General features: G+C 49.0%; 6 protein-coding genes across 6 annotated transcripts; 4 read left to right on the forward strand and 2 right to left on the reverse strand.

The window, feature by feature from the left end:
* The first annotated feature begins 558 nt into the window (after positions 1-558).
* Positions 559-5,169, forward strand: CLIC1 (chloride intracellular channel 1). Its single transcript, XM_006896176.1, has 6 exons — positions 559-606; positions 2,496-2,605; positions 2,805-2,930; positions 3,087-3,193; positions 4,044-4,225; positions 5,008-5,169. The coding sequence occupies exons 1-6, from the start codon at positions 568-570 to the stop codon at positions 5,167-5,169; spliced, it is 726 nt and encodes a 241-aa protein (XP_006896238.1). The 5' UTR covers positions 559-567.
* Positions 5,170-6,850: 1,681 nt separating this feature from the next.
* DDAH2 (dimethylarginine dimethylaminohydrolase 2) lies at positions 6,851-9,005 on the forward strand. The gene is made up of 6 exons (XM_006896177.1): positions 6,851-7,147; positions 7,272-7,371; positions 7,485-7,558; positions 7,688-7,807; positions 8,488-8,637; positions 8,889-9,005. The coding sequence occupies exons 1-6, from the start codon at positions 6,851-6,853 to the stop codon at positions 9,003-9,005; spliced, it is 858 nt and encodes a 285-aa protein (XP_006896239.1).
* Positions 9,006-10,986: 1,981 nt separating this feature from the next.
* LOC102853258 (chromosome unknown open reading frame, human C6orf25) lies at positions 10,987-12,520 on the reverse strand. The gene is made up of 4 exons (XM_006896178.1): positions 12,466-12,520; positions 12,022-12,354; positions 11,197-11,291; positions 10,987-11,091 (listed from the first exon to the last, which is right to left on the reverse strand). Exons 1-4 carry the CDS (start codon positions 12,518-12,520, stop codon positions 10,987-10,989), a joined length of 588 nt encoding a protein of 195 aa, XP_006896240.1.
* A 1,865-nt stretch (positions 12,521-14,385) lies between these two features.
* LY6G6C (lymphocyte antigen 6 complex, locus G6C) lies at positions 14,386-16,663 on the forward strand. Its single transcript, XM_006896179.1, has 3 exons — positions 14,386-14,437; positions 15,888-15,998; positions 16,446-16,663. The coding sequence occupies exons 1-3, from the start codon at positions 14,386-14,388 to the stop codon at positions 16,661-16,663; spliced, it is 381 nt and encodes a 126-aa protein (XP_006896241.1).
* Positions 16,664-17,941: 1,278 nt separating this feature from the next.
* LY6G6D (lymphocyte antigen 6 complex, locus G6D) lies at positions 17,942-19,300 on the reverse strand. Its single transcript, XM_006896181.1, has 3 exons — positions 19,243-19,300; positions 19,004-19,147; positions 17,942-18,165 (listed from the first exon to the last, which is right to left on the reverse strand). Exons 1-3 carry the CDS (start codon positions 19,298-19,300, stop codon positions 17,942-17,944), a joined length of 426 nt encoding a protein of 141 aa, XP_006896243.1.
* A 2,114-nt stretch (positions 19,301-21,414) lies between these two features.
* On the forward strand, positions 21,415-22,511 carry LOC102862071 (sperm acrosome membrane-associated protein 4-like). Its single transcript, XM_006896265.1, has 3 exons — positions 21,415-21,466; positions 22,040-22,165; positions 22,285-22,511. Exons 1-3 carry the CDS (start codon positions 21,415-21,417, stop codon positions 22,509-22,511), a joined length of 405 nt encoding a protein of 134 aa, XP_006896327.1.
* Positions 22,512-23,152: the final 641 nt, after the last annotated feature.

Below are 23,152 nucleotides of genomic sequence, written 5' to 3' on the forward strand. Positions count from 1 at the left end.
ACCGCCCTTTCAGTTTTAAAATGCTTTTTTAAGACTCTACTAAGTGTGGCCAAGCGATTGGTGTCAAGTTTCCGGTGTGAGGTTGGAGTATATTTGTCCTCTCTGATCAATGAAGCAGGGAAACTGAGGCAGAAAACAAGTCTTGTGTCCAAGAGATGAGAGAAGAACATAAAAGGGTTCCCAGTACTCGCTCCCCTTCACCCTTGCAGACCCTGTTCCCAGGGAGACCTGAGGACCTCCCCTCCCGGCCCACTGCCCAGACCCTGGAGCCCCGCTCCGCCCCCTCCCGCAGGTTCAGGGCGTCGCCGCTCCGTGAGTCAGCCTCTCCCCGCGCCAGCCCGAGAGGGGACGGAACTGCAGGAGCTGGGCGTGGGATAGCTGAGCGGGTGTGGAGACAGAGTCTGGAGCGTGTGTGTGGTGTGTGTGGGTCTCTCCCGGCTGGTGTCGCGCTAGAGCGACAACCCGAGGGACTGGGGAGAGATTCCCCTTCTGTGAGACCCGCCTTCCCTGGCCCCGGCCCCTCCCTGTTCCCCCAGCGACTGCCGCTTCCTGGTCCCCGTTTCAACCATGGCTGAAGAACAACCACAAGTCGAATTGTTCGTGAAGGTAAGGGCACCTTCTCCCTCTGGTTCTTTCTACCCTCAGAACTTCTAGAAGCCAGCTTTCTCACCTTAATTCCTCTTCCCCTTCCCTCTTCGACCCCTACCCCGGGCCCCAAAGACGATCTTTAAGGGGGGGAATTGCAGGAAGGGAGAAGACAATTGACTTGCGATCTGGTAAGGAGTTCTAGGTCTGAAGCTGAAGTTTGCAAAAAAGTACAAGTATCCCGCAGCTTTAAGGGAGTGGAATGTAGAGAAAGAGGAGCGTTCCTGAAAGTTGATTAGATTGACTGGGTGTGGATGGTGGAGCTGCTGGAAGGACTGAGAGTGAAAGGAGCAGCTGGAGACCTACTGCCTCTGAGGGGGCATCCTGATTAGGACTTGTGGCCCTAGGAGATAATCAGAAGTTGGGGGCAAGGCGTGTAGTGCTAGAAACTAGGAGGAAAAAGGGTTAGGGAATGAGTTCTTTAAAAAGTAGGTATGCTGTGGCGGAAGTAAATTGGGAAGTATTGGATGGAAAGAAAGAGATCAAGAAGCAGGGCTGGAAGGATGATATAGGATGGGTAGACAACATCCTGGTGACTTGGTGAAGTGTGAGATTGGAGGTGGCCAGAAGATGGGAATGTAGCTGTAGCAAAGGGTATGGAGAGAGATATCAAAAGGAAAATGAGTACTGGGTTAGAGTATTTGAAAGGTTGAGGGACAGCCTTTCCTCTGACCCTTTCCTCTCTGTGAGTGTGAACGGGTAGAGTTAGTATCATGGTGACCTGAGTATCAAAACAGAGACAGCAGCTTTCCTGGTTTCTGCCATGTTCCCTCTGAGGCCAGCAGCCGCTCCCCTTCCCACTCACATGGCCTTTCTCTGTCTCAGGATCACATCTCTCTGGGGTGCCCCTCCCTCTCTTCCTTTGGCGTCTCTGCTCCCCTATCTCCTTGTCTACGCATCTGCCCTGCATCTCTTTCCTCTTTTCTCTGTTTTCCCTCTTTTGTTCTCCACTTTCCCTCTTTTGTTCTTCTCATCTTTGTGTGTTCCTGCTTGTCTTCCTTTTCTTTATGCTTGGGTTTCTCGGGCAGCCATTCCCTGTCCCTGTGCCCAGTGGGGTTGAGGTGAGCCAGGGTCTGACCAACCTCTTTAGGTGTGGTCCTCACCTCACTCTCTTGCTTGCCTCAGGGGCTATTTTTACTCCTGTGTGAGGCAGTGGTACAGAGGTCCTGGCCCTTGTCCTGTGTGAGGAGGATTATCTGGAGCCAAAGGACTAATTCTGCATGCTGGGAGACCCCAGCAAGGTTGGTGGGTAGAGGGAGATGGCCTGAGCTACCCAGACAGAAGCCTCATGGGTCCCTGCCCCCACTTCCCTGCCAGGAAGGAAGCTGCCTGAGATGAATCACTCTCAGCATAGGAGGAGTGTCCCTTGGGGGATGAGGTCACCACTTGCCAATTAGAGAGCAGCCCCCTCTGAAAAGCTGCCCATATCTCTAGGGTGAGGCTGAGGACCCCTAGGGTCTCCACTCCAAAACAATTTGGGTGAAACAAATCTCAGGCCTCCACCTCAGATACTGACTGCCCTTCAGATCCTGTTCCATTCAGGAACCAGAAATCTGGGCTTCTAAGCTGCAACTTTGGCCTCACCAGAGTCCCACCGATATTCTCCCTCTAGGGTCCAGGTTTTTCTAAGACCTGGTTCCTCTGCCAACGTTATAGGTGTCCTCAGCTCTCTGAGACACCAGAAACTTACCATTGCAGAAAATGTCCCCCGTGACCTAGGATGGAGAACTGTGTTCCGTGGGGAGCTTTTGGTGGTGGGGATGGTATATGTGTTGTGACTAGGCTGAAAACATCTGGGGAAGGAGATGGGATGCATGAGACCTAATCTTGGGGTGGGGGTTGCTTTTCAGGCTGGCAGTGATGGGGCCAAGATTGGAAACTGCCCCTTCTCCCAGAGACTGTTCATGGTGCTGTGGCTCAAAGGAGTCACCTTCAACGTCACCACTGTTGACACCAAGAGGTGGGCTCTCTTCTCTTCCTTTACGTATCCCTTGCATATACATATATACAAACACAAATACTCACCTACCTGAGTCCTTTCATCTAGAACCTTTCCCCCTTCTACCCAGAATCTCTTTATCTTCCCTTATCCCTCCGTCTCCCCTTTCTGGTTCTTCCTGCCCCCTTTTCCTGTTGTGATGCCTGGCCTCTCCTTTCAGGCGGACAGAAACTGTGCAGAAACTATGCCCGGGAGGGCAGCTCCCATTCCTGCTATATGGCACTGAAGTGCACACGGACACCAACAAGATCGAAGAATTCCTAGAGGCTGTGCTGTGCCCTCCCAGGTATAGGTGGAGAAAAGGGGGAACAGGGAGTTGGAAGATTCTAAGGAAAAGAGCAGTTGAAGAAATTGAAGACAGAAATGGTGGTGAGGCTAGGGCAGGGTAGCTGAGGCTTTTCCCAGGAAATTATTTTTCCATGTTTCTTTCATTGGTTTTCAGGTACCCCAAGCTGGCAGCTCTGAACCCTGAATCCAACACAGCTGGTCTAGACATATTTGCCAAATTTTCTGCCTACATCAAGAATTCAAACCCAGCACTCAATGATAGTGAGTCTTGTGGGTTAGGTATCTGGGCCCTAAGGAGAGAGTGGGCAATCCAGAGGGTTGGAGGATAGGGGCATCTAGAACTTGAGAACTTGACCTGTCAAGAGATCAGAAAAATGGAGCACATATTCACAGGCCCCTTCCTCTCTCTTATTTTTGCTTAACGTTTACATTTGCATTTTAACTCTTATATTAACTTGTATTTCCTACATTTGCATTTGCCATGCCTTTGTTTACTAGCATCGTGTGCTCCACTGGAAGACATTACTTGACTGCTGGGTTACTTTCTGGCAGAATAGTATTGCACTTAAGCACAATGACCCTAGATCAAGACTACTTGAGTCTAAATCCAATTCGTTATATGACCATGGGCAAGTCATACAAGTTATTCAACCTGCTTTAAATCCATTTCTAGATCTATAAAGTGGAGATAACAATACAGCTACTTCATAAGTTGTTGTGAAAATGAAATTAGTTGTTATGTGTGAAATGCTTAGAGTAACTTTAAAAATGAACTACATAAAAAAACCCCTCAAACTCATTGCTGTAGAAACCAACTCATAGCTGACCTTCCATGGGGTTTCAGAGACTATAAATTGCACAGGAAGAATTGCTTATATTTCCCTTCAGAGCAGCTGTTAAGTTTGAATCATTTGCCTTTGAGTTGGCAGTATAACTCCCTCTCCACTAACTATTAGAGAGCCCCTTTTGATTTTTTGTGGTTTGTGGTGGGTTTTTGTTTTGTTTTGTTTTTTAAAGATCTCACCTTTATTACCTACTTCACAATAGACTTTCTTGTCCTGGCTAGCTAAGGCTTACTCCCAATATTCTAACCAAGTCTTTTCTTGTACAGATTTAGAAAAGGGGCTCCTAAAAGCTCTAAAGATTTTGGACAATTACTTGGTATCCCCACTCCCAGAAGAAGTGGATGAAACCAGTGCTGAGGATGAAGGCATCTCTCAGAGGAAATTTTTGGATGGCAATGAGCTCACCCTGGCTGACTGTAACCGGTTGCCAAAACTCCACATTGTTCAGGTGGGTGATCAATGTGAGGAAAGGTTGGACATTCACTGGGATGGCTCTTTAAGGGACACCCAAATGGGTGTTCCTGGACAACAACTCCAAAAGTGGCTACAGCTGAAAATGCTTTCCAAAGATTGCCACCAATTGCTTATCCCACCTAGTCCTTCTTCCTAGTCATTTGCCGGCATGACCACTACTTGAAAAGATTACTTTCCTGATACAAGCTGTAGATACAAGCAACTATATAAAAGCACCATATCTCAGTTTAACTTTTAGGAATGTTCTTCCTGTCCCTTATCTCTGCCAAATCCTTAGGTCAGACTGAGCAAGCTTTTCCTGAAATCAAAGTGTTACCTCTCTTTAGAGCGTCAGTCTCTACTTTCTCTCTTAGAAGATATAAACTGTTGTCTCCCATGTTTCTGTCATGTCAGAGCTTCAAAGTTATGGTTTCATTTTTGAAATAAGGGGGCCCAATGACGGTCTGCCTCACAACTATGTATTGATATAGTAGATGCTGAGTTATAAAGATGTATAATGATTGGTTCATGCTTTCAAAGTGCTTGAAAGCTAGCTAAACTAAAACACTCACATGAAAGAAAAACTATTCATGTGGGAGACTAGAGTCAATCAATAGGAAGAGAAGTCTTAAATGATGGTGAAAGTTCTTAAATGCATGGGTAATGAAGGGTAGATTGTATCCTGTAGGGTTTGGGAGAAGGGGAAAACCATCAGCATGACAGCCTGTGTGACTCCCAGAGCTAAAGCATTAACCCCTCTCATTTCCCCATCCCTAGGTTGTGTGTAAGAAGTATCGCGGATTCTCCATCCCAGAACAGTTTAAGGGAGTGCATCGGTACTTGCGAAATGCATATGCTCGGGAAGAATTCTCCTCCACTTGTCCAGATGATGAAGAAATTGAGCTGGCTTATGAGCAAGTGGCCAAAGCCCTCAAATAAAACCCTCTGGGGGCTGGATTGACTCCTTCCATTTTCCCCCACAAAAGCCCTGCCTGAGTGTTTTCCACTTGGTTATCCAGTGGACAAACTCCAAAATGACCCGTGGGCAGGGATTCCTGGATCACTTGTGCAGTACTGGCTAGGGGAATGAGGGGAAAGGATGGGAGGGCCTGGGTAAGATTTTATTGTGGGATGGGATAGGACAACATATTTCATTAATAAAACACAGAATGAAAAAAATCTACTGATGTTTTTACACAAAGGGAACTTGAAGGATGAGTGATGCAGAATGAGAGCTGGGTCAATGGCTTTGCATTCAAGACCGAAGCCAAGAATTAAACTGATGTGGGGGTTTGTGGTGGGGCTGCCATTTTCAGCCTGAGCCTAAAAGCAAGATTCTTCCTCGTCCTTTCTATTGCAGTTCCGTAGTCCATGCCACATTTGCAGCCCCACCGCCAGGGCTGGTCTGGTCTGGGTGGGCCCTATGGACTGGGGAAGGGGGAGAGATAATCGGGGCGTGGCCTAGCTGGGCGGAGTGGGCGTGGTCTAGGGCACCCCGCCCCGTCCCGCTTAGACAATGCCCCGGAGCCGCCAGACCGTCGCGCCCCCACTAGATTGTAGTACTGGAGCGAGCCTAATCCAAGACCCCAAAATAGCCAGAGCTTCTACTCCGAGGCTTAAAGGCTGACTCCCCTCTCCACCAACTCTGCCCTGGGGAGAGAGGGACCCGAGGCAAGAAGGCATCACAGCACGAATCCGGTGGCCGTTAGAGGTGAGTCTTGGGGTGAGGATTGTCCCCTGGACCATATGGGGGCCAAAGTTTGGTTCGTAGGGGTGCTGGGCTCTAGGATGCACCAGATGGAGAGTTCATTGGAACAACATTTGTATGCAGAGAGCTTGAAGGAGTGGACTTCGGGGAAGATAGACTAGGGACCTGCTCCTAGAACCCCGAGTGGAGCCCGCTACCCGGAACCACGCCTTCCCTGTTTCCACGCCCCTCATTTCGTTTTTTTCGACCTCTCCCAGTCCCTAGAGATTCAGTCTGGTTTGTGCTGGGTCGTGGTAGGGGCAGCGTGACTGGCCAGGGTGGAGAGACGATGTTTAACTCTTTATGCGCGAATCCCACCTTCCAGGCTCCTCTGTGTCTTCTTAACCCAAAGATCTAGAATTTTTGTCCCCCAGAACCTGACTCCCCCTAGCAGTCTCCTCTAGGTTCCAAAACCCCCTGTGTCCCTTGCCCGACTTCTGCACCCTTGGGCAGCGAGCAGCTGAGGGTTAAGGGGGCGGGGCCAGTGCATTTTTGGGGAGTGAGCGCATCCTAGCGGCTGCCAAGAGGGGCGCCCGACGAGAACCTCTCCAAGCCCACAGAACAGGGGCAACAGGTGTTTTGGAAATCTGGGATCCCCGTCCGTTTTGTCAGACTTCGCGCTAAGTAGCAGATTGCCGGGGATACGGGATGAGGGAGTTCAGCTGAAAGAGAAAGACTATGGAGGGTGGGGAGAGTGGGAGGGGCTCCAAGAGATGGCAAGAAGAAAACCTGGGCGTACTTAACCTCCACCTCCCATTCCTTCTCTGCACGTCCCTTTCTCTTATTTCCCCTCTTTCTGTCTCTTCTTTCAGACAGTGAAGTAAAAAGAGAAAACTAAGCAGCGCTGCTGGAAAAGCCGCCTGAGTGGATGGGATGGGGACGCCAGGGGATGGGCTGGGCCGCTGCTCCCATGCCCTGATCCGGGGTGTCCCAGAGAGCCTCGGGTCAGGGGAGGATGCGGGGGCCGGTCTCCCGACGCTGGACCTGGCGAAAGCGCAGAGAGAGCATGGAGTGTTGGGGGGTAAACTGAGGCAGCGCCTTGGGCTGCAGCTGCTAGAACTGCCTCCTGAGGAGTCACTGCCGCTAGGACCACTACTTGGTGACACGGCTGTGATCCAAGGGGACACAGCCTTAATCACGCGGCCCTGGAGCCCCGCCCGCAGGCCGGAGGTGAGCATCTAGACGCTGGTGGGTGAGAAGAGGGAATGAGGAGCTGAAAATGCTACACTTTGGGGTAGAAATGAGGCACAGGAGGGTGTCTCTCAGTCTTGCCTCCTCCTTTCCAACTCTTAAGGTCGATGGAGTCCGCAAAGCCCTCCAGGATCTTGGACTCCGGATCGTGGAGGTGGGTGATGAGAACGCGACCCTGGATGGCACCGATGTTCTTTTCACCGGTGAGGCTGGGGTGTTGGCACAAGGAAGCAAAGTGAAAGACTAGGCCATTTCAGGCCTTGCTTCCAACTCTCACTTTCTACCCTCCCCCCCCCCCAACCCTTCCTGGCCTAAGGCCGGGAGTTTTTCGTAGGCCTCTCCAAATGGACCAATCACCGAGGAGCTGAGATCGTGGCGGACACTTTCCGGGTGAGGGGCTGGCCCAGCCTTGGGCGGGGAAGGAAGACCCCCCAAGGAGAGAGAGCTGGAGAGCTTTTGTTTGAGGTCGTCCCCTCACTCTTCCCGCGCCCCCTAAATACTTTCCCTTATTCTCTCTAGGACTTTGCCGTCTCCACAGTGCCAGTCTCTGGTCCCTCTCACCTGCGTGGTCTCTGCGGCATGGGTGGGCCACGCACTGTAGTCGCTGGCAGCAGCGAAGCTGCCCAAAAAGCTGTCAGGGTGAGGAGGGCGAGGCTGTGATGCGTGGGGCGTGGCCAATGAATGTGGGCAAGGTTGGGAGAGGGGAGGCCCAGAGAGAGAGGCTTTGGAGATGGAGAGGCTTTACACTTTAGACCCTGCTCATGGAGCGGTGCATCTAAGGAAGAAACTGGCCAATAAACTAGAAATTGTAATTTTGAGAGAGGGTGCTGGGAAGTTGCATAACAGAGACAATTAACCCCCGAATGTAGCATCTAAGATGTGATTTGAAAAATGAGTGGGGGCAAACGTGGAGAGGGACTGGAGAAGAGGTTGCAAGCGGAGGGAACTGCATGTGAACAACACGGGTTGTTGCTGTGTGCTCTTGAGTAGCCCACAATTCATAGTATTCTTATAGTACAGAGTAGAATCACATCACCCCCATAGACTTTCCTAGCCTGTTATCATTATAAGAACTGCTAGTGAGTTCAAACCCCAGACTTTTGTTAGAATCTTCTTTAACCATTACACTACCAAGGCTTCTTGAATTTGAGATCAAAATTAGTAAATGTAATGTAAAATGCTTTCTTAGCACAGTGCCTGGCAATACCAAGAGCTATGTGTTTGTTGTCATGATCATTCCTTAGTGATAGTCAAACAGACATTCATTTGCAGAGAGGTTTGAAAGTTTCCTCTTTCTTCTCCATTCATCTTTCATGTAGGCAATGGCTGTGCTGACAGATCACCCCTACACTTCACTGACCCTCCCAGATGACGCAGCAGCTGACTGTCTCTTTCTGCGTCCTGGGTTGCCTGGTGCATCTCCATTCCTCCTGCATCGTGGAGGTGGGGACCTGCCCAACAGCCAGGAGGTGAGGGAGAGCAGGATCCCCAGTAGCACCACTTCCAAAACAGAAAAGAGCCACAGGCCCTCCTAGTGGGGGAACCGGGAGGACTAGGGAGGGGGAAGCTTTGTCCGGAAGACTGGGCTGGGGTACTGAGAGGGCTGGGGTGGGGGATGCCTTGTCTAGAAGCCTAGGTGGGGCTACTCTGAGCTGGCTGAAAATGAGGTCTGGCTCTGACATCAGAATCTTACCCTCTCTTTACTGTGCCCTCCCTGCAGGCATTGCAGAAGCTCACTGATGTCACCTTGGTACCTGTGTCCTGCTCAGAACTGGAGAAGGCAGGCGCTGGGCTTAGTTCCCTCTGCCTGGTGCTCAGCACACGCCCCCATAGCTGAAGCCTGGCCTTGGGTCCTTTCTGGCTAGGGGTAGAGCAGTGGTGAGAATAGAAAGAGAAACAAGTTAGATAGAAGATGGTGAGTAGATAGTGGTGGGAAGAGTGCCCCAAGAAGCCGGGAGGGCATGTGATGAAAAAAAGATAAGAGGCCTTGGGTGAGTTCCCTCCCTCTCTAGAACTAATAAAATAGAACTGTCCTTTTAGACTGGGATTGGCTGCTGTCTTACTGGGCTAGAGGGACTGAGGCAAGGCTAAAACCCGAAGTTGGGGCCAGTGCTTGGAAGAAGGCTTCATATTAAAGAACCTCTTATTAGGTACTTACTCATTGCCCAACCCTGTCATAGGCATTTGGGTCCATGATGGACAAGACAGTATCTCTATTGTGGGGACTATGTCCAGGGTAAAGAAAGGAGAGTAAGGGTGGATCACTCTCTGGATTTATCTAAACATCAGATGATTCAGATAGATTACCAACTCACCTCAATTTGATAGGAATAAATGATGCATCCAGAGACATTATTAATTTTCACTGACTCATTTAATGAGGCGTGGCAATAGTACAAAAAGGGTCAGTCACCTATTGTCAGAAAATAAAATAGCAAATTGAAACATGAGTTGTAATGGAACAATTTCACAGGAGGTTGCTGCTATGAGAAAAATAAGGGAGCTGTGTAAGGCATCAGAGTGTTTGCAGGGCTAAGGTGAGGAGGGTCTGAAAAGGCTTCTCAGGTACATTTGAACTGAGTCATTAGGTATAATGGTAGGAAGGAAGGGAAAGGGTACTTCAGGAAGAAGGAATCACACATGTAAAGGCGTATTTGAGGGCTGAGGAGAATTTCTATAAGGCTGGCAGGTTGTACACATGCAGAGTAGTGGCAAGGCTGAGGCTAGAGAGTGACAATCCTGTACCTAAAGTAAAGGACCATGAACTCAGAGGTGAGGGCTAAAGAGAAATACCACAGCTCAGAAATAAGGGTTGTCAGGAGCATGAACGCATTTAGGGATGATCTCTGGCTTCCGGGAGGGAGGACAAGGGCAAGTGAGGTACAGGTAGAAAGGAAGAGGAGTATACACAGACAGCAGCAATGGGCATAGACAAGTGTGTGGATCTGGCAGTGACATGAAGACTCAATGGCTTATGGTGTGAGAGTGATAGAGAAGATGTCTGAATGATTCCTAGTTTCAGGCTGGGGCAACTGGGTTGACCAAGAGAGAATCCAGAACATTCAGTGGGTGGCTTGGAATATAACAATGAACTGGACTTTGGACATGCTGTGTGTGAGATGCTAGGGGCCAGCCAGGCAGGGATGTCCCAGAGACTGTTTTGGAAATTCCAGATCTGAGATATGAGCTGGAGTCAGATCTGGGTTATTTAGAGGTAGGGTTTGAATGCCTGGCTGTGAATGAAAGCTTCTTAGAATCCAGGGAAGGGAAGAAAGGCTAACTTAGAATGGTTAGGAATGCTGTGGGTGTAGGGAAGAAGGAAGAGCCCAGAAGGAAGTCACCAGTAATAAAGGAAAAATTTAAAGAAGGCAATCAATATTCATTGGTCAACCAGATGAATACTTAACAGTGTTTACTGGGTGTGGCTATTAGGACATCTGGCACCTTATGGAGAACAGATGAACAGTTTCAGCAGATGAGCAGCGGGAGGTAGAAGGAAGAAGAAAGAGCTGTAGGTCTCTGGTTCACAAAGCTTGACTATGAAGGAAGGAAAGGAATAGGGCAACTGAGAATTGCTGATGTCTTAAGATGGAGAGACAGGGCTTGATCAGGTTTAATAGTTGGGAGAAGGTACTAGTGATGAAAGAGAAATGAGAGTTACTAAAGGAGATAGGTGGCAAGACTAGCGTGGAATCCACCCAATCTAGTGCTCATTTCTATCTTGTGGTGCCTTTTTTTTTTCCTGAAGGGTGAGGAGCCAAAAGCTATAGAAAGAACGATAAGTTTCAGATTATGAGGTTTGGCATAAGACCTTCCTTTCAAACTACAACTGCATAGATGGTGGAGGCATCAGCAGTGACCTCTGGGGACAGGCGGCAGGGGCTTCTCAGGGCTGAATGGTCCAGATCGGCATAAAGTAGGCTCTGAAAGGTGGGGAGGAAGGCAGAATGGGACCAGCAGTGTGACTCCTTTGAGGATGCATGCCTCTGTCTTTGCCAACCCACTTCTTTCAGTCTCCAAGGCCTTACCGGCTCCTGGTCAGAGTTCCCAGGGAGCTTGGACTCCTCTTCCTTCACTGACCTCTGCGACTGGATTTTCATGAATGGAGCTATGTGAGGGGGACACAGCTGAGGGATGGAAAAAAGATGACCAACGTGTCTGCTTCTCTCAAGGGTTCAGACTCAGAAACTGAGGGGCAGGGGATGTTGGAGTAGGGATATGGGGTGAAGTGAGTCTCACCAGATCTGCAGGGTGGTGGATGCTGCTGGTGCTGCTGTGAAGGAGAGCGCCTGAAAGAGAAATACACAGTCTATAGACCCACCAATCTTTTGCCTGTTTTTCTGGACTTCAAGACCCACTGTAGACAACAATTTGTAGATATACAATAAAGCATAGGCTGCATTCACACGGGTAATCCTGCTCACTCTGCAATCTTTTTGTTTTTTCTCCTCACTTTTAGCTTCTTCCTTACCAGGGCTCATCCTACCAGGCTGGTGGCCTTGCCTTGACCTTCCCCCCCCCCAAAGGGTCCGGGCCCCGCCCCTCCTCGTTAGGGCCCCGCCCTCCCCGCTACTGACCACGCCCACCACTACGCCACCCCCAAGTCTTCGCTGTTCACCTGTGCAACCACCAGGCCACGCCCAGCGCTCCCAGTCCCAGGGCCAATCCCAAGCTCAACAGTGGAATCAGAAGCTGGGGATACATAGACCCTGTAGGAGGAAAATAAGGCTACAAAGTCACTATTGTAAAGACAGATAACTAGCTCTCTCACTCACGGCGGCCCAGCCAAAGCCATTTTCTCTGGAGGGTGTGTGTCCAAGTTAATTGCCTTGTGCAGGCAAACCCCTACTTGCCTCGGCCTCTACATTCGGTGCGATCCTCCAGCACGTGAAGCACCGTCTGACTCTCTTCCTCTTGGCCCTTGCAGAAAAATGTACCGGAATCTCCCGTGCTCAAAAGCAGCTCCAGATGCTGGATGCCAGGCTCCAAGGGGCGTAGACGGCCCACGAAGGGTTGGGCAGGAAGCCCGGTGGGGGTTCCAGAAGGCGAGGCCCACAGGATCGGACGGCGTCCTTTGGATAAGCCCCTACAGGCTGGAAAGCTAGGTGCCCAGGCCCAACGGATGGGGTTTGAGACACCTATGCAGGAGAGATTCACTCGGTCCCCAGGGCGACCCTCCAGGGAAACTGGAAGAGCTGAAGGGTGGGGGGGCGGTGGTTAGATAAGGCAAGGGCACCTGCTCTCAAGCATCCAGAATCGTCTCCTCGCTTATTTTAAATTTCCCAGACATCACTTACCCCCAGGATCCCCTTGGGTTCCAGAGAGCAGCAGCAGCTGTAGAACCAAGGCCATGGTTGGAATGTGCAGGGGAAAGGGAACAGTGAATCAGCAGGGGACACCGGAGGGAAGCTGGGGGAGCATGAGGGCTGTGGAGAGGGGCCCAGATAAGAATGCAGTGGGGCCAGCAGCTGCTCGATCACTTCTCCCCCCCCCCCCCCGCTTGATCCCTTCTGAATTAATTACTTCAGTTCCTTTCACAGCAGCAGTCCAACAATGCTTACTTAAAATTTACTCTCTAAACTGTTTACACCAGCACCTGTGTGTGTGTGTGTGTGGGGGGGTCTTTCCCCTTGATATTTTAATGAAAGTTTATAAAGAACTTGGATTTCATTCATTGTTGCACATTTGCCTCCCTGCCCAGTTCACTTTTTGCTTTGGAAAAAAATTTATTTCATTGTTATGCAGTCCACCCTCACCTGTGTGTGTTTTAACTCCTGCAAGTCAGCAGTGTCTGAGAGGCCCTGAGCTCAAGTCCTGCCCTTAAGGTCTACTTGCTGTGTGATGTGGGCAAATCTCTTAACCTCTTTGGGCCTGTTTTCTTATCTGTAAGATGAAGATGATAGTAACGCTTACTTCATAGGGTGTTGTGAGTACTCAATGAATTAATACATGCAAAATACCAAGAACAATGACTGACACATGCTGTTGTTAGGTGCTGTCACCTCTGTCTCCTACTCACAGTTAATGACCTTATGCACAGCCGAGTGCACTACCCAATCTTTTGCAGGTACTGTACCAATCTCTCTCCTTAAAGATCTCCCTCTCCTTCCTTTACTCTCTACTTTTCCAAGAATAATGTCTTTTTTCCAAGGACTGGCCCTTCATGACAACATACTCAAAGTATATGAGATGAAGTTTCACCATTCTTGCCTCTACGGAACACTGTGGCTGCACTTTCCCCCCAGTGGATTTGTTTGTTCTTGTGGCAGTCCTTTGGAAATGCGAAAGAGGGTCACTAGGAGTGGAAACGGACTTTATAGCAATAAGATTCTTATTTTAGCTCTTACCTCCTCATGCCCACACTGCCCCTCCCAGCTGCAGTGCTCCACCAAACCCAGGAGGTTTTGGTTGCATAGGTGAACTTTGGAAAGGGTGTATGCATCCTATGTCCAGAGTTTCAGCAGCCCTTGTTGGTGTGAAGTGATTGAGGCCAGACCATCCTCAAGTGCAGGCAAAACTGAGTCCCAAGAGCCTGTGGGGAGGCCTGAACAAGTCTTCCCTTAGCAGACAGACTGTAGATCTCCTTGACGTGCAGCTCCAGTCTACACTTTTGCTTCTATGATGGCATAAAAATCCTCCGTGAAGCCACAAACCCCACCCCTACATCGCAGGAGTCCAGAGAATTTGGGAAGAATAAATGGAGGTAAATTAAGCTTAATTTGACCCTTCCCATCCTCAATTTTTACTTGCTGCTGCATGCCCTCACAGATGCCCTCCAGGGACGCAGCTAGGAACTAAATCTGGCAGTCAGCTTGTACCGCACCCCACTGTCCACTTTTCAAGAGCCAGCAGAAACCACCTCCATAACCATTGCAACATCCTGGAGTCTCTCAGTGACGTTGATGTAGGGGACTGGACTAAAAGGGCCTTCACTGGGGGCCAGGAGGGACAACTTGGTCTGAAGCCAAGAATGAAAATGGGTTCTCCATTCCTCTATCACCTTTCACCTACCTAACTTTGCTCTTACTAGTCCTCTCCCTACCCCTTGTTTTTCTCTCTGACAAACTACCTAAATGGAGAGGGAGGGGCTACCAGAGGCAGAGAAGGGAGGGGCCTCAGGAATATAAATTCACAAAACGCTACTCAACTCCCAGAACCGGATCCCTGGAACTCTACTCTCTGCTGCTGTGGTTGCTACTCTTCTCAGGACCCTCACCATGAAAGGCCTTCTGCTGCTTGCCCTGTCTGCTCTGTTCTGCTGGGTCTCAGGTGAGCATCTGTGGGTAGAAAGTCCTGGTTCATCTGGCCAAGACCTTCAACTCTGCCCTATCCACTGCCCTACACTACCTACTACTTAGGATCCTAAGCACCCCAGCCCTAGTTGGTTCAGCACTCCTGGGCCTCCAGAACCAGGCCTTCCTGCCACAAAGTCCTTACATGGCTTGTAGGAGGTTCAAGCCTCCATCTTTCCATTCCTTTCTGCCTCCAAGATCCACTCTGCTGATGTATCAGAGCTTCAGGCCTGTTTCCCTCCCTAAAAAAAGAGCATCTTTCTCAGAAATTCTGATATCCATTTCCCCATCCAGGTCCCAATATCCAACTGTCCAAGATCCAGCTCACTTGCCTTACTCCCTCACTTTTTCCAGGATATCCTTTAAAAAACCCAGGAGTGGGCCCAGCCTCTTTTTGCACCTCCCCTTCCCACCTCTTTGATTAGGGCCTAGATGTTCAATCCCTCAACACAGGCCTTTCTAGTCCCCCCTGCTGCTCTTTCCTAGGTCATATATCCCCCTTCTCTACATTTACAGACAAAAGTCACTAAAGATTAAAGTGACTTCCTGGACAGTTCACTTCTCAAGTACCCTTTTAGAACCTCCTGGAGAACGGTGAACTTTCTGAGAGGAGTGGGGTGCCAAGGCCTGTTCTCACCCAGGGTAGAATGGACTACATTGAAATATATTCACAAGACTCTTCCACCCCTTCTTTTCCCAAACCTTGTATGCTCAAACCTTGACTTAGCAGAGGCGAGAACTTTGGGGGCGCTGTCTTCTGCACCCACCCTCTTCATCTTTGATAAGGTATCAGAATGGAACCTGATATGTCTCCCAGATGTTAGTTCTCTCCTTCTGCCGGAGAGCTGCTGGAATGAGAAGATCTTTAGGTGTGGCTTCTCTTCCTACGCTCTTGGCAGTCCCAGGAGGGCAAGAGTGAGTTTCTAAAGCTGGTCTTTCTCTCCAGCCTCAAGGTCCTGGGGATATTGCTACTCATGTTGCAACTCCCATGATTTTCTTTTTAATAATATTTCCTCTCCCTGCCATTTCAGGTCTCTGTCTTTGACCACTTCTGAATTTCTTCATCTTCTCCCTTGGCTCCTTTCAGTCCTTCCCAACATATCTCCATGTTCTATTCTCTTCTCCAATTCTGAGTTTGTGTTGAGAGTGCTGCTCCTTTTGACTCATTCTCAAACGATGTGGCATGAAAGAAGATGTTTAGGGTGTGGGCCTCTCACAAAGGAACATCTCCACCCACACCTGCCACCCACTTTCCACTTTCGCTGCATCACTCACCGGCTCTGTCCCCATTAGACCACACCGAACAAGTCCCAGAGCTTATTTGGTTGGCTCTTCTCCACTTTCCTTCCTTCCACCTCAGCTTAGCTACCCCCACCCACCACTAAACCAGACACCACATCGTCTTAGCCTGATTTGTGTCTCCTCAGCTGACATTCGCTGTAACTCCTGCTACAAGGTGCCTGTGCTGGGTTGTGTGGACCGACAGTACTGCCTTCTGGAGCCAAACCAGCAATGCATAACAACGAATGCTTACCTCGGTAATAACTCCTTCTTCAATGGGTACCAAGGGCAGGTAGAAGCCTCCATGAATGGGACTGAGGCCCAACTAGCAGTAAGGTCTGAGACGGAACAGAAATTTAAAATGATGGTATTTGGCTAAGGACTATTATGTGCCAAGAACTGTTCTAAGTCTTTTCATGGATTATTCCAATTAATGTTCATAATTTGATGATGTGGAATCCCTCAGAAAGGGATTGTAACATGTTCAAAGTATCACAGCCAATAAATGATAGAACTAGAATTTGAGAACGAGAAGGGGGTGAGGAAGTGTGGGTGGAAGATTGGATAAGAAGAGAGAAAGAAGGCCAAGGACAGGAGTGAGAAGGAAAGAACCTGGGTAGATGCATAGGGCAGGGAGGGAACACTGATTGTGGGCCCCCATCCCAGCTGAAGCTGACCCTCCCTCTGCCCTTTCCTACCCCCAGGTAAGATGTGGGTTTTCTCCAATCTGCGCTGTGGCACATCAGCTGAACCCTGCCGTGAGGCCTTCAACCAAACTAACCACAGGCTGGGCCTGACCTATAATACCACTTGCTGCAGCAGAGATGCTTGCAACAGTCCAGCCCCGCGACCCACTTCAGCCCCGGTCTTTGTCATCCTCTTCAGTTCCCTGGCTGCTCTTGGCCTCTGGCTGCTGCACTGAGACTCACTAAGTGTTTACCCCTTTTCCCCACCTGCCTCAGCCTGAGCCTCTCTTCCCATGTCTCCATTTCCCCTCACTTCCCAGAACGGTTACTCCCTATCCTTTTGCTCTGTTTTATTAGACACTCTCCTTGCCCCAGACCAGACTCCCTATCTGTCCCCAACTACAGTTCACTCTTGCTTTTATCCAGTCCCTTCTCATTTCCCTTCTAGACAATCCCAGATCCTTCACTATCCCCTTGAAGGGATATCCCTTTGCCTTTTGTACCTTGCCCTACTAGGGAGAGAGTGGAATCCAGGTCTGAAATAGGGCTTCTGGGTTATCCCCAGTGAAGGCTCCTAGACGGGACATGATGACCTTACTGCATGAAGATGATTCACAAACTCTGGGTCCTCATATGTACCCCATTCTCATATCATCTGTTTTCAGGGTATAAATAAACTTTTATGTCTGATAAACTGTGCAAAGTTTATTATTGTTGGTAGACCTGTTAGGTACTCTTCCATGAGAGAACCCCGTATTCATTCTAATACTTTTATTCCCTCTCTCTCACTAAGCATCCTTCTGGGAGTTTCCCTGGGCAGAGGGGCTGGACCAGCTGGAGGAACAGGTTTTGCAAACCTTCATCTTCTCTTTCAGTACTGGGGTGACACACAGGCTCTAGTGTTTGGAGAAACAAAGCCTTATCCCAAATGGAGGCCACACCTCTCTGTTGTGCTGCCAAGAAAGGGGTGCAGCCTGGCTTGAAGGCTCTCCGGAAAGGGTAAGAGAGTTAGATGGCAATATGGGTGGGTTACTAAATAAGGCAGCAAGCAACTTTCCTGTCAAAGAGCTTACATTTCCTTCCTTAGTTCAGAATAGTCCCACTAGAAGCCAATTGTGAATGGGAGACTGTGGGAGGACAGGGGACAAACACAGCCAGCCAGGTTCATGGAGTTCTGATGATCTTCACTCCAGAGCCATCTCCCTTAGAAATCCTCATTGCTCTGGAAGTGTGTCCCTAGTAACACGATCGAGGAGTCACTTTGGATAGATTTACCATTATCCTTTGGAGCTTAGTGAGTTAAGAAGTGCACCACTGTAATAAAGTTCACTAAGGTTTGGTAAGCCCCCCACTAGACCCTGGATGCCTCTTCCAATATTACCACTTCAACCCTCTCATCAACCAAAGATGGAAGTTGTCAATAAGCTATAGAGCGGTTAGTAGATTTTAATGGCTCACAGAAGAGTGTCTTCTTGCCTGAGATATCCAGATGTCCCTCCTTTCCTTCCCTACCGCTACCCTCTCCATAGCCCTGGTAAGAGCCAGGCTAGGGCGGTGGCTGCTGCAGCCCAGATGGATGCTGGGACTGCAGTGTTTGCCATGGCGTGGTTACACAGGTCCCCGAGGCAGCAGTCCTTATGGGTGGTGTAAGTCACGTCTCCCACCAGCTCTGTTTCCACTTGATTGCAATGATGGGCTGCCACACAAGCTGGACGATGATGAATCACGGTCACTGAGGCTGAAGGAGAGAATGAGACTAGAGTGTTGGACTCTGACTTGAAGGCTTGCTTTTGGGATCAGAGTAGATGTGATTTCAGGGAGTCCACTCAAAACATTTTTCTGGAACCAAGTGATTAAAGTAAACTCAGATATCGGGAACCTCTGATATAATATATTATCACCTTTGTGGCATTCTTGTCCCCCTCCCCCAAATGCATGGTCTCAATAGAACTGTGAGAAAATAGCAGGTAACATCCAAATTGAGAACCATCCTATAAAATAAGGGAGCACCAGTGGCATTGTCATGGGAGAAAGATGGAAAATCTCCTCCCATGTGATTAACTGCCTCTGCAAACTCACTGGAGGGTCAGCTGTGGGTTAGTTCCGACTGACCGTATACAACAACAACAACAAGAAGCCAGAAGAGTTCCCTGAATAATATTAGGTGAAGATTGCTGAAGCTGGTTGAAGCATATAAAGAAACTACTATTTCTATAACATCCTGTCAATATAAAATTTTTCCAAAATAAATTATTAAGCCTGAAAGTTAAAGCTTCTTTAAATATTTTTGCTCCCTGCCTTCAAAGGATAGAGCTTTTTGAGTCATTTGTACTTGAGTGAATGGAACTGTGAGTTTCTTCTGAGAGAGTGGAGAGGAGGGAGGTGGAGCACAAGGACCCTGGAATTCTGAGGGCTCAGTGCCAGCACCCAGAAGGGACTACAGGCTGTTCTACTCAAACAGCTTCACCATCTGTCCAAAGCCAGACTGAGCTTGGGAGATTTGGCAGCCCAAAAGATTGGAGGAGACTGGGAAAGGTTGGAAAGGGCAAGAGAAGAGGAAAACAGTGAAGACTCACGGTTCCCAGAAACCTTCATCTGTTCAGAGCCGGGATGAGGTCTGCGTTCCAGAAAGCCACAGCGTTCACCCTCGCCACAGGTCCTTACTGAATCTTTACAGGAGCTTCCGGGGCTTCCACAGTCAAAGCACCGCATTCGGTTTCCTGACAGGGGAGAGGAGGTGCTGGATCAGGGCCCAGGCCCTCAAGGCAGCAGACAGGCAGATGGGTGGACAGGCTGAGTGAAGGAGCCTTCTTACCAAAGGCAACTCCCAGCAAGGTGCCCAGCAGGATGATCCCTGCTAGTTGGGGGTTCATTTTGTTTGCCTGCGTAGGTAGCAATTTCTCCCTCCTCCCCACCCCCCTCCCTGGCTTAGTTCTAGCAGCCTTATATCCCCCTGGCCTTGGTCTTTATGGGACAATAAAAAGGGGAGGGTAGAGTTATGCCTCAGCCTGGGGCTGGGTATCTACCAGGGGCCTCAATGAGGCCTGACAAAAAGCAACCCTCAAAGGAGAAAGAACTTTCTTGCATCCTCTAGAGTCTCCCAGCTTCTCCATCCTCAGTCACCATTCTAAAACTGTGACCCAGGAGATAGGTCCACAGTTGTTGCTGTTGTTGTTGTTGTTATGTGCCAATGAGTCACCTGCGACTCAAAGCAACCCTATGTACAACAGCACTAAACCCCGCTCTATCCTGTGCCAACCTGATTGTCTCTTACACACCTACCCCCATTACCCCAGTCACTGAATCCATCCATTTCATCGACAGTCTTCTTCTCTTGTGCTGTCCCTCTTCCCTCCCAAGCATGATGTCCCTCTCCAAGGACTGCTCTCTCTTTGCAACATGTCCAAAGCATGTCAGACGAAGCTTCAGAATCCTTGCCTCCAAGGAGCAGTCTGGTTTAACCCTCTCCAGGATGAACCTGATAGCTGAGTTTTTCTTCTGAAGGACCATTGCATGGGTTGAATCATCAACCTTTATTGTAGTAACTAAGTTCAAACTATTTGTGCTACCCCGTGAACTCCAGTGATTCCTGGGAGCCCCTAAAATCCCGCTGAATGATCCTCAGTGTCTTTCTCTTCCAACTATATATCTGTGTGAGGCTGAATTTTTTTCCTCATATACTTCCACCTAAACTATATATCCAATAGATTGAATAAAAAAACTGATGTAGAAAAAAAAGCATCTCTCTTTTATTAATTCTGACATTAAATAGATTTGTAAAAATGTAAAGCAGCACCATTCTTTTCACTCTGTGGTTGGAAAATAATAGCTCTTTTTTCATGAAAATATATTAGGTTTATTATTTTAATCTTAACTAAATTTCTAAATAGCTACTGAAATGTTTCTGTTTTTATTTCTAAATATTTCTATAACTCAATACAAAGCAAAGTTCTGTGAGGTCTCTTGTGACTTAAAGAGTGTCCTGAGATGGGGGGAAAATGTGGTTATAAATTTTAAGACTAAAACCTTTTTGTAAACTATTGCTCTACAGATGCCTCCTTTTCTCTCTCCTATGTCGTCCACTTTCTTCCCAGTTTTAATCCTCCTGGCACGTTTCTGTATTGATTTTATAGAAGCTACTTGTCTCTTCTCTTCAAACTCTTAAGCTCCAGACTTCAGGATCCTTATCATAACAACCCTATGCTGCCTGTGCTAAATCCTCCTAGAGTGTCCTAATATTCTCGGATCCTCCATATATACCTTCTCAGTACTTCTGACCACCAAACTTCCCACCCACCAGTGGAAATATCTGTCCTTCCGGTCCCACCCATGATTAAGCCTTTCCTCCAAGGTAGTAAAGCTAAAAGGTATAATTATGGGGTAGTAACATTGAGGCTTGGGGGAATCAAAGGGATCTGAAGCTGGGTGGGGTCCCCTTTCTCATACACTTAGACTTTGGTGTCTGTAAGGTTGGGGTGGTGGACTGATGTGTTGTTTGATTCCCAATTCTCACTTCCCTCAAATCTGGGCCAGCAGTTTGGAAGTGACCTTGATAGGCACAAACACTGAGTGGGAAAAGACAGAGAAAACAAGACAGGGAAATGAAGTCGAGAGAGCAAAGAACAGCTGAAACAAGGGAAGGGAGGGAGAGGAGGAGAAAAGAAGGTGGCAGACACACCTCCGGAGTGGCAGACAGACAAGCTAAGAGAAAACTAACACAGAGGCAACTAAGGAAGACCCTCAAGGGCAGGGAGGACTGGAGTAGGGGACAGGGAGGAGGTGACAAATGTGGGTGGTAGGAGAGGAGGGTAGGAGTCTTCTGCTGCTTTGTCTGGCTGGCGAATCTGGTCCTGTTCCACCTTCGCAGATTGACTGTCAAGATATGTTTGTTTTTCGGTCCCTCCCAGTCTTACACTGATGCTCCAGCTCTTGAAGATCTCAGAGGGCAGAGCACATTCTCCCAGTCTCCAGGACTCTGAAGTCAGCCATGGGGACCTCCAGCATCTTCCTCTGCCTCCTATACCTCTGTGGGGCACTGGGTAAGGGTGGATCCCAGGAACCCTCAGGGCCAGGGGACTCGGGCAAGAGGCTTGTGAAGCAGCCTGTGGACTGGGAAGTAGTGTCCAGAGAAGATGAAAATTGTGATACTTAAACAAAGTATCTACTGGGAATGGTGTCAGAATAGCCTGAATGGTGGAAGGGGAAAAAGTTGAGGTAAAAAGTTTTTTTTTCAAAGGCATTTGAGATTAACTACCTCTTCCTTGTCTCTTTGTTGTGTGTCTTTGACTCTTTGAACTGTCTCTCACCTCACCCTTTGCTTCTTCTCTGGACCTCTGCCTGCCTCCCTTGGTCAACTCCTATTTTGTCACCTGTCTCTGGCACCATCTACTTAATGTCTTCACTTCCTTACTTGATTTTTGTGTCACTGTCTCCATGTTTGGCTGTTTCTCTTGGCTTTTGTTCATGTTATGTCATGTCTAAACCCGTTCTTTTCTTGCATGGTCTCCCTTCCCTATTTTCTTAACCCGTTGTTCCTACTCCTGTCTGCCCTTTCTTCCCCATCCTGTCCTCCCTGTGCTTCCCTCCTTTGGGCTCTCAAATCTAACCTACAGGTCTCAACACTTCTCCTGCCCCAAGACGGCTCCGCTGTTATCTCTGCAATTTTGCCAAACCCTGTTATCCTGTCCCCACTGAGTGTCAGGATGATGAAGTTTGTAGCATCAGCACTGGTACCTCAGGTAGGACCCTTGGTCTGATGGTCCTTCTCCAAGTAACTCCCTACTTGCACCTCTGCCCATCTCCTGCCCTTCCCACCAGCTTCTTCTGGCTCCCTTCACTATTCCCCTTTGTTCCACAGAGCAGGGTGAGACCATTGAACGGAGGGGCTGCATCTTAAAGTCCCAGTGCCCCCTGCAAGGCCAAGCCACCTATTGGTCTCGCTCCTACACGCTGCTGCACCGCTGCTGCCATCAGGACCTGTGCAACTCGGCCATGGCCCGGCAGAGGCTCCCCAGCCCCCTCCTCCTCACCACTCCACTTCTTCTTGCTGCTGGCTTCACCTGGGGAGGCCACCTCTTCCACTAGCCACAGATTTGCAATTCCCATGCAAGACACCTCTTCCATCACCATGTCCCCAGGAGTACCTGTAAAGACCCTTTTTAGATCTACCCAAGAGCCCAGTTTTGGTCAGGGATCTCAGACTCCTGAATTTAGCCCCTGACAGACCCCTCTGAAGATCAGATTCCTACAAAAATGGCTCTACTCCCTGTAGAGCCCAGTCTAATAAAGGACACCTGTTGCAGATGCTTTCCAGATGTCCATTGCTGATGTCTTCTTTTAGTCTCTAATAAGGCAGGTATTTCAATGGAGCTCTAGGTCCCAGGTGAAAGGATTCAAGGTGTACCAGATATGGTGGAGAGGGTCTCACTAAGAAAGACCAGTTTGGTAGCTCAGGAACTCTGGAAGGAGCACATGGGGAGTATACTTCCTTTCATAAAAAGGGTATCTGGGACTTCGGTAACTGTCTGTGTGTGTATATGTGTATCTCCACACTACTTGGTGGATGGGGCTGGGGTGCAGGAACCTGAACCAGAACTTTCACCTCATTCTCCATCTGTGTCACTCGCGTCTTCTCTCTTGCCAAAGGCTTAGCTTAAGCCACTGCACCTTGAAGGCATTAGGCAAGACTTCCCAGGCTTCTCTCCAGTGAGGCCTGGTTTAGAGCA

The sequence above is a fragment of the Elephantulus edwardii genome, unplaced genomic scaffold (assembly GCF_000299155.1).
Source record: "Elephantulus edwardii isolate Elephantulus edwardi_28Jun2011 unplaced genomic scaffold, EleEdw1.0 scaffold00184, whole genome shotgun sequence".
NCBI classification, from domain to species: domain Eukaryota; kingdom Metazoa; phylum Chordata; class Mammalia; order Macroscelidea; family Macroscelididae; genus Elephantulus; species Elephantulus edwardii.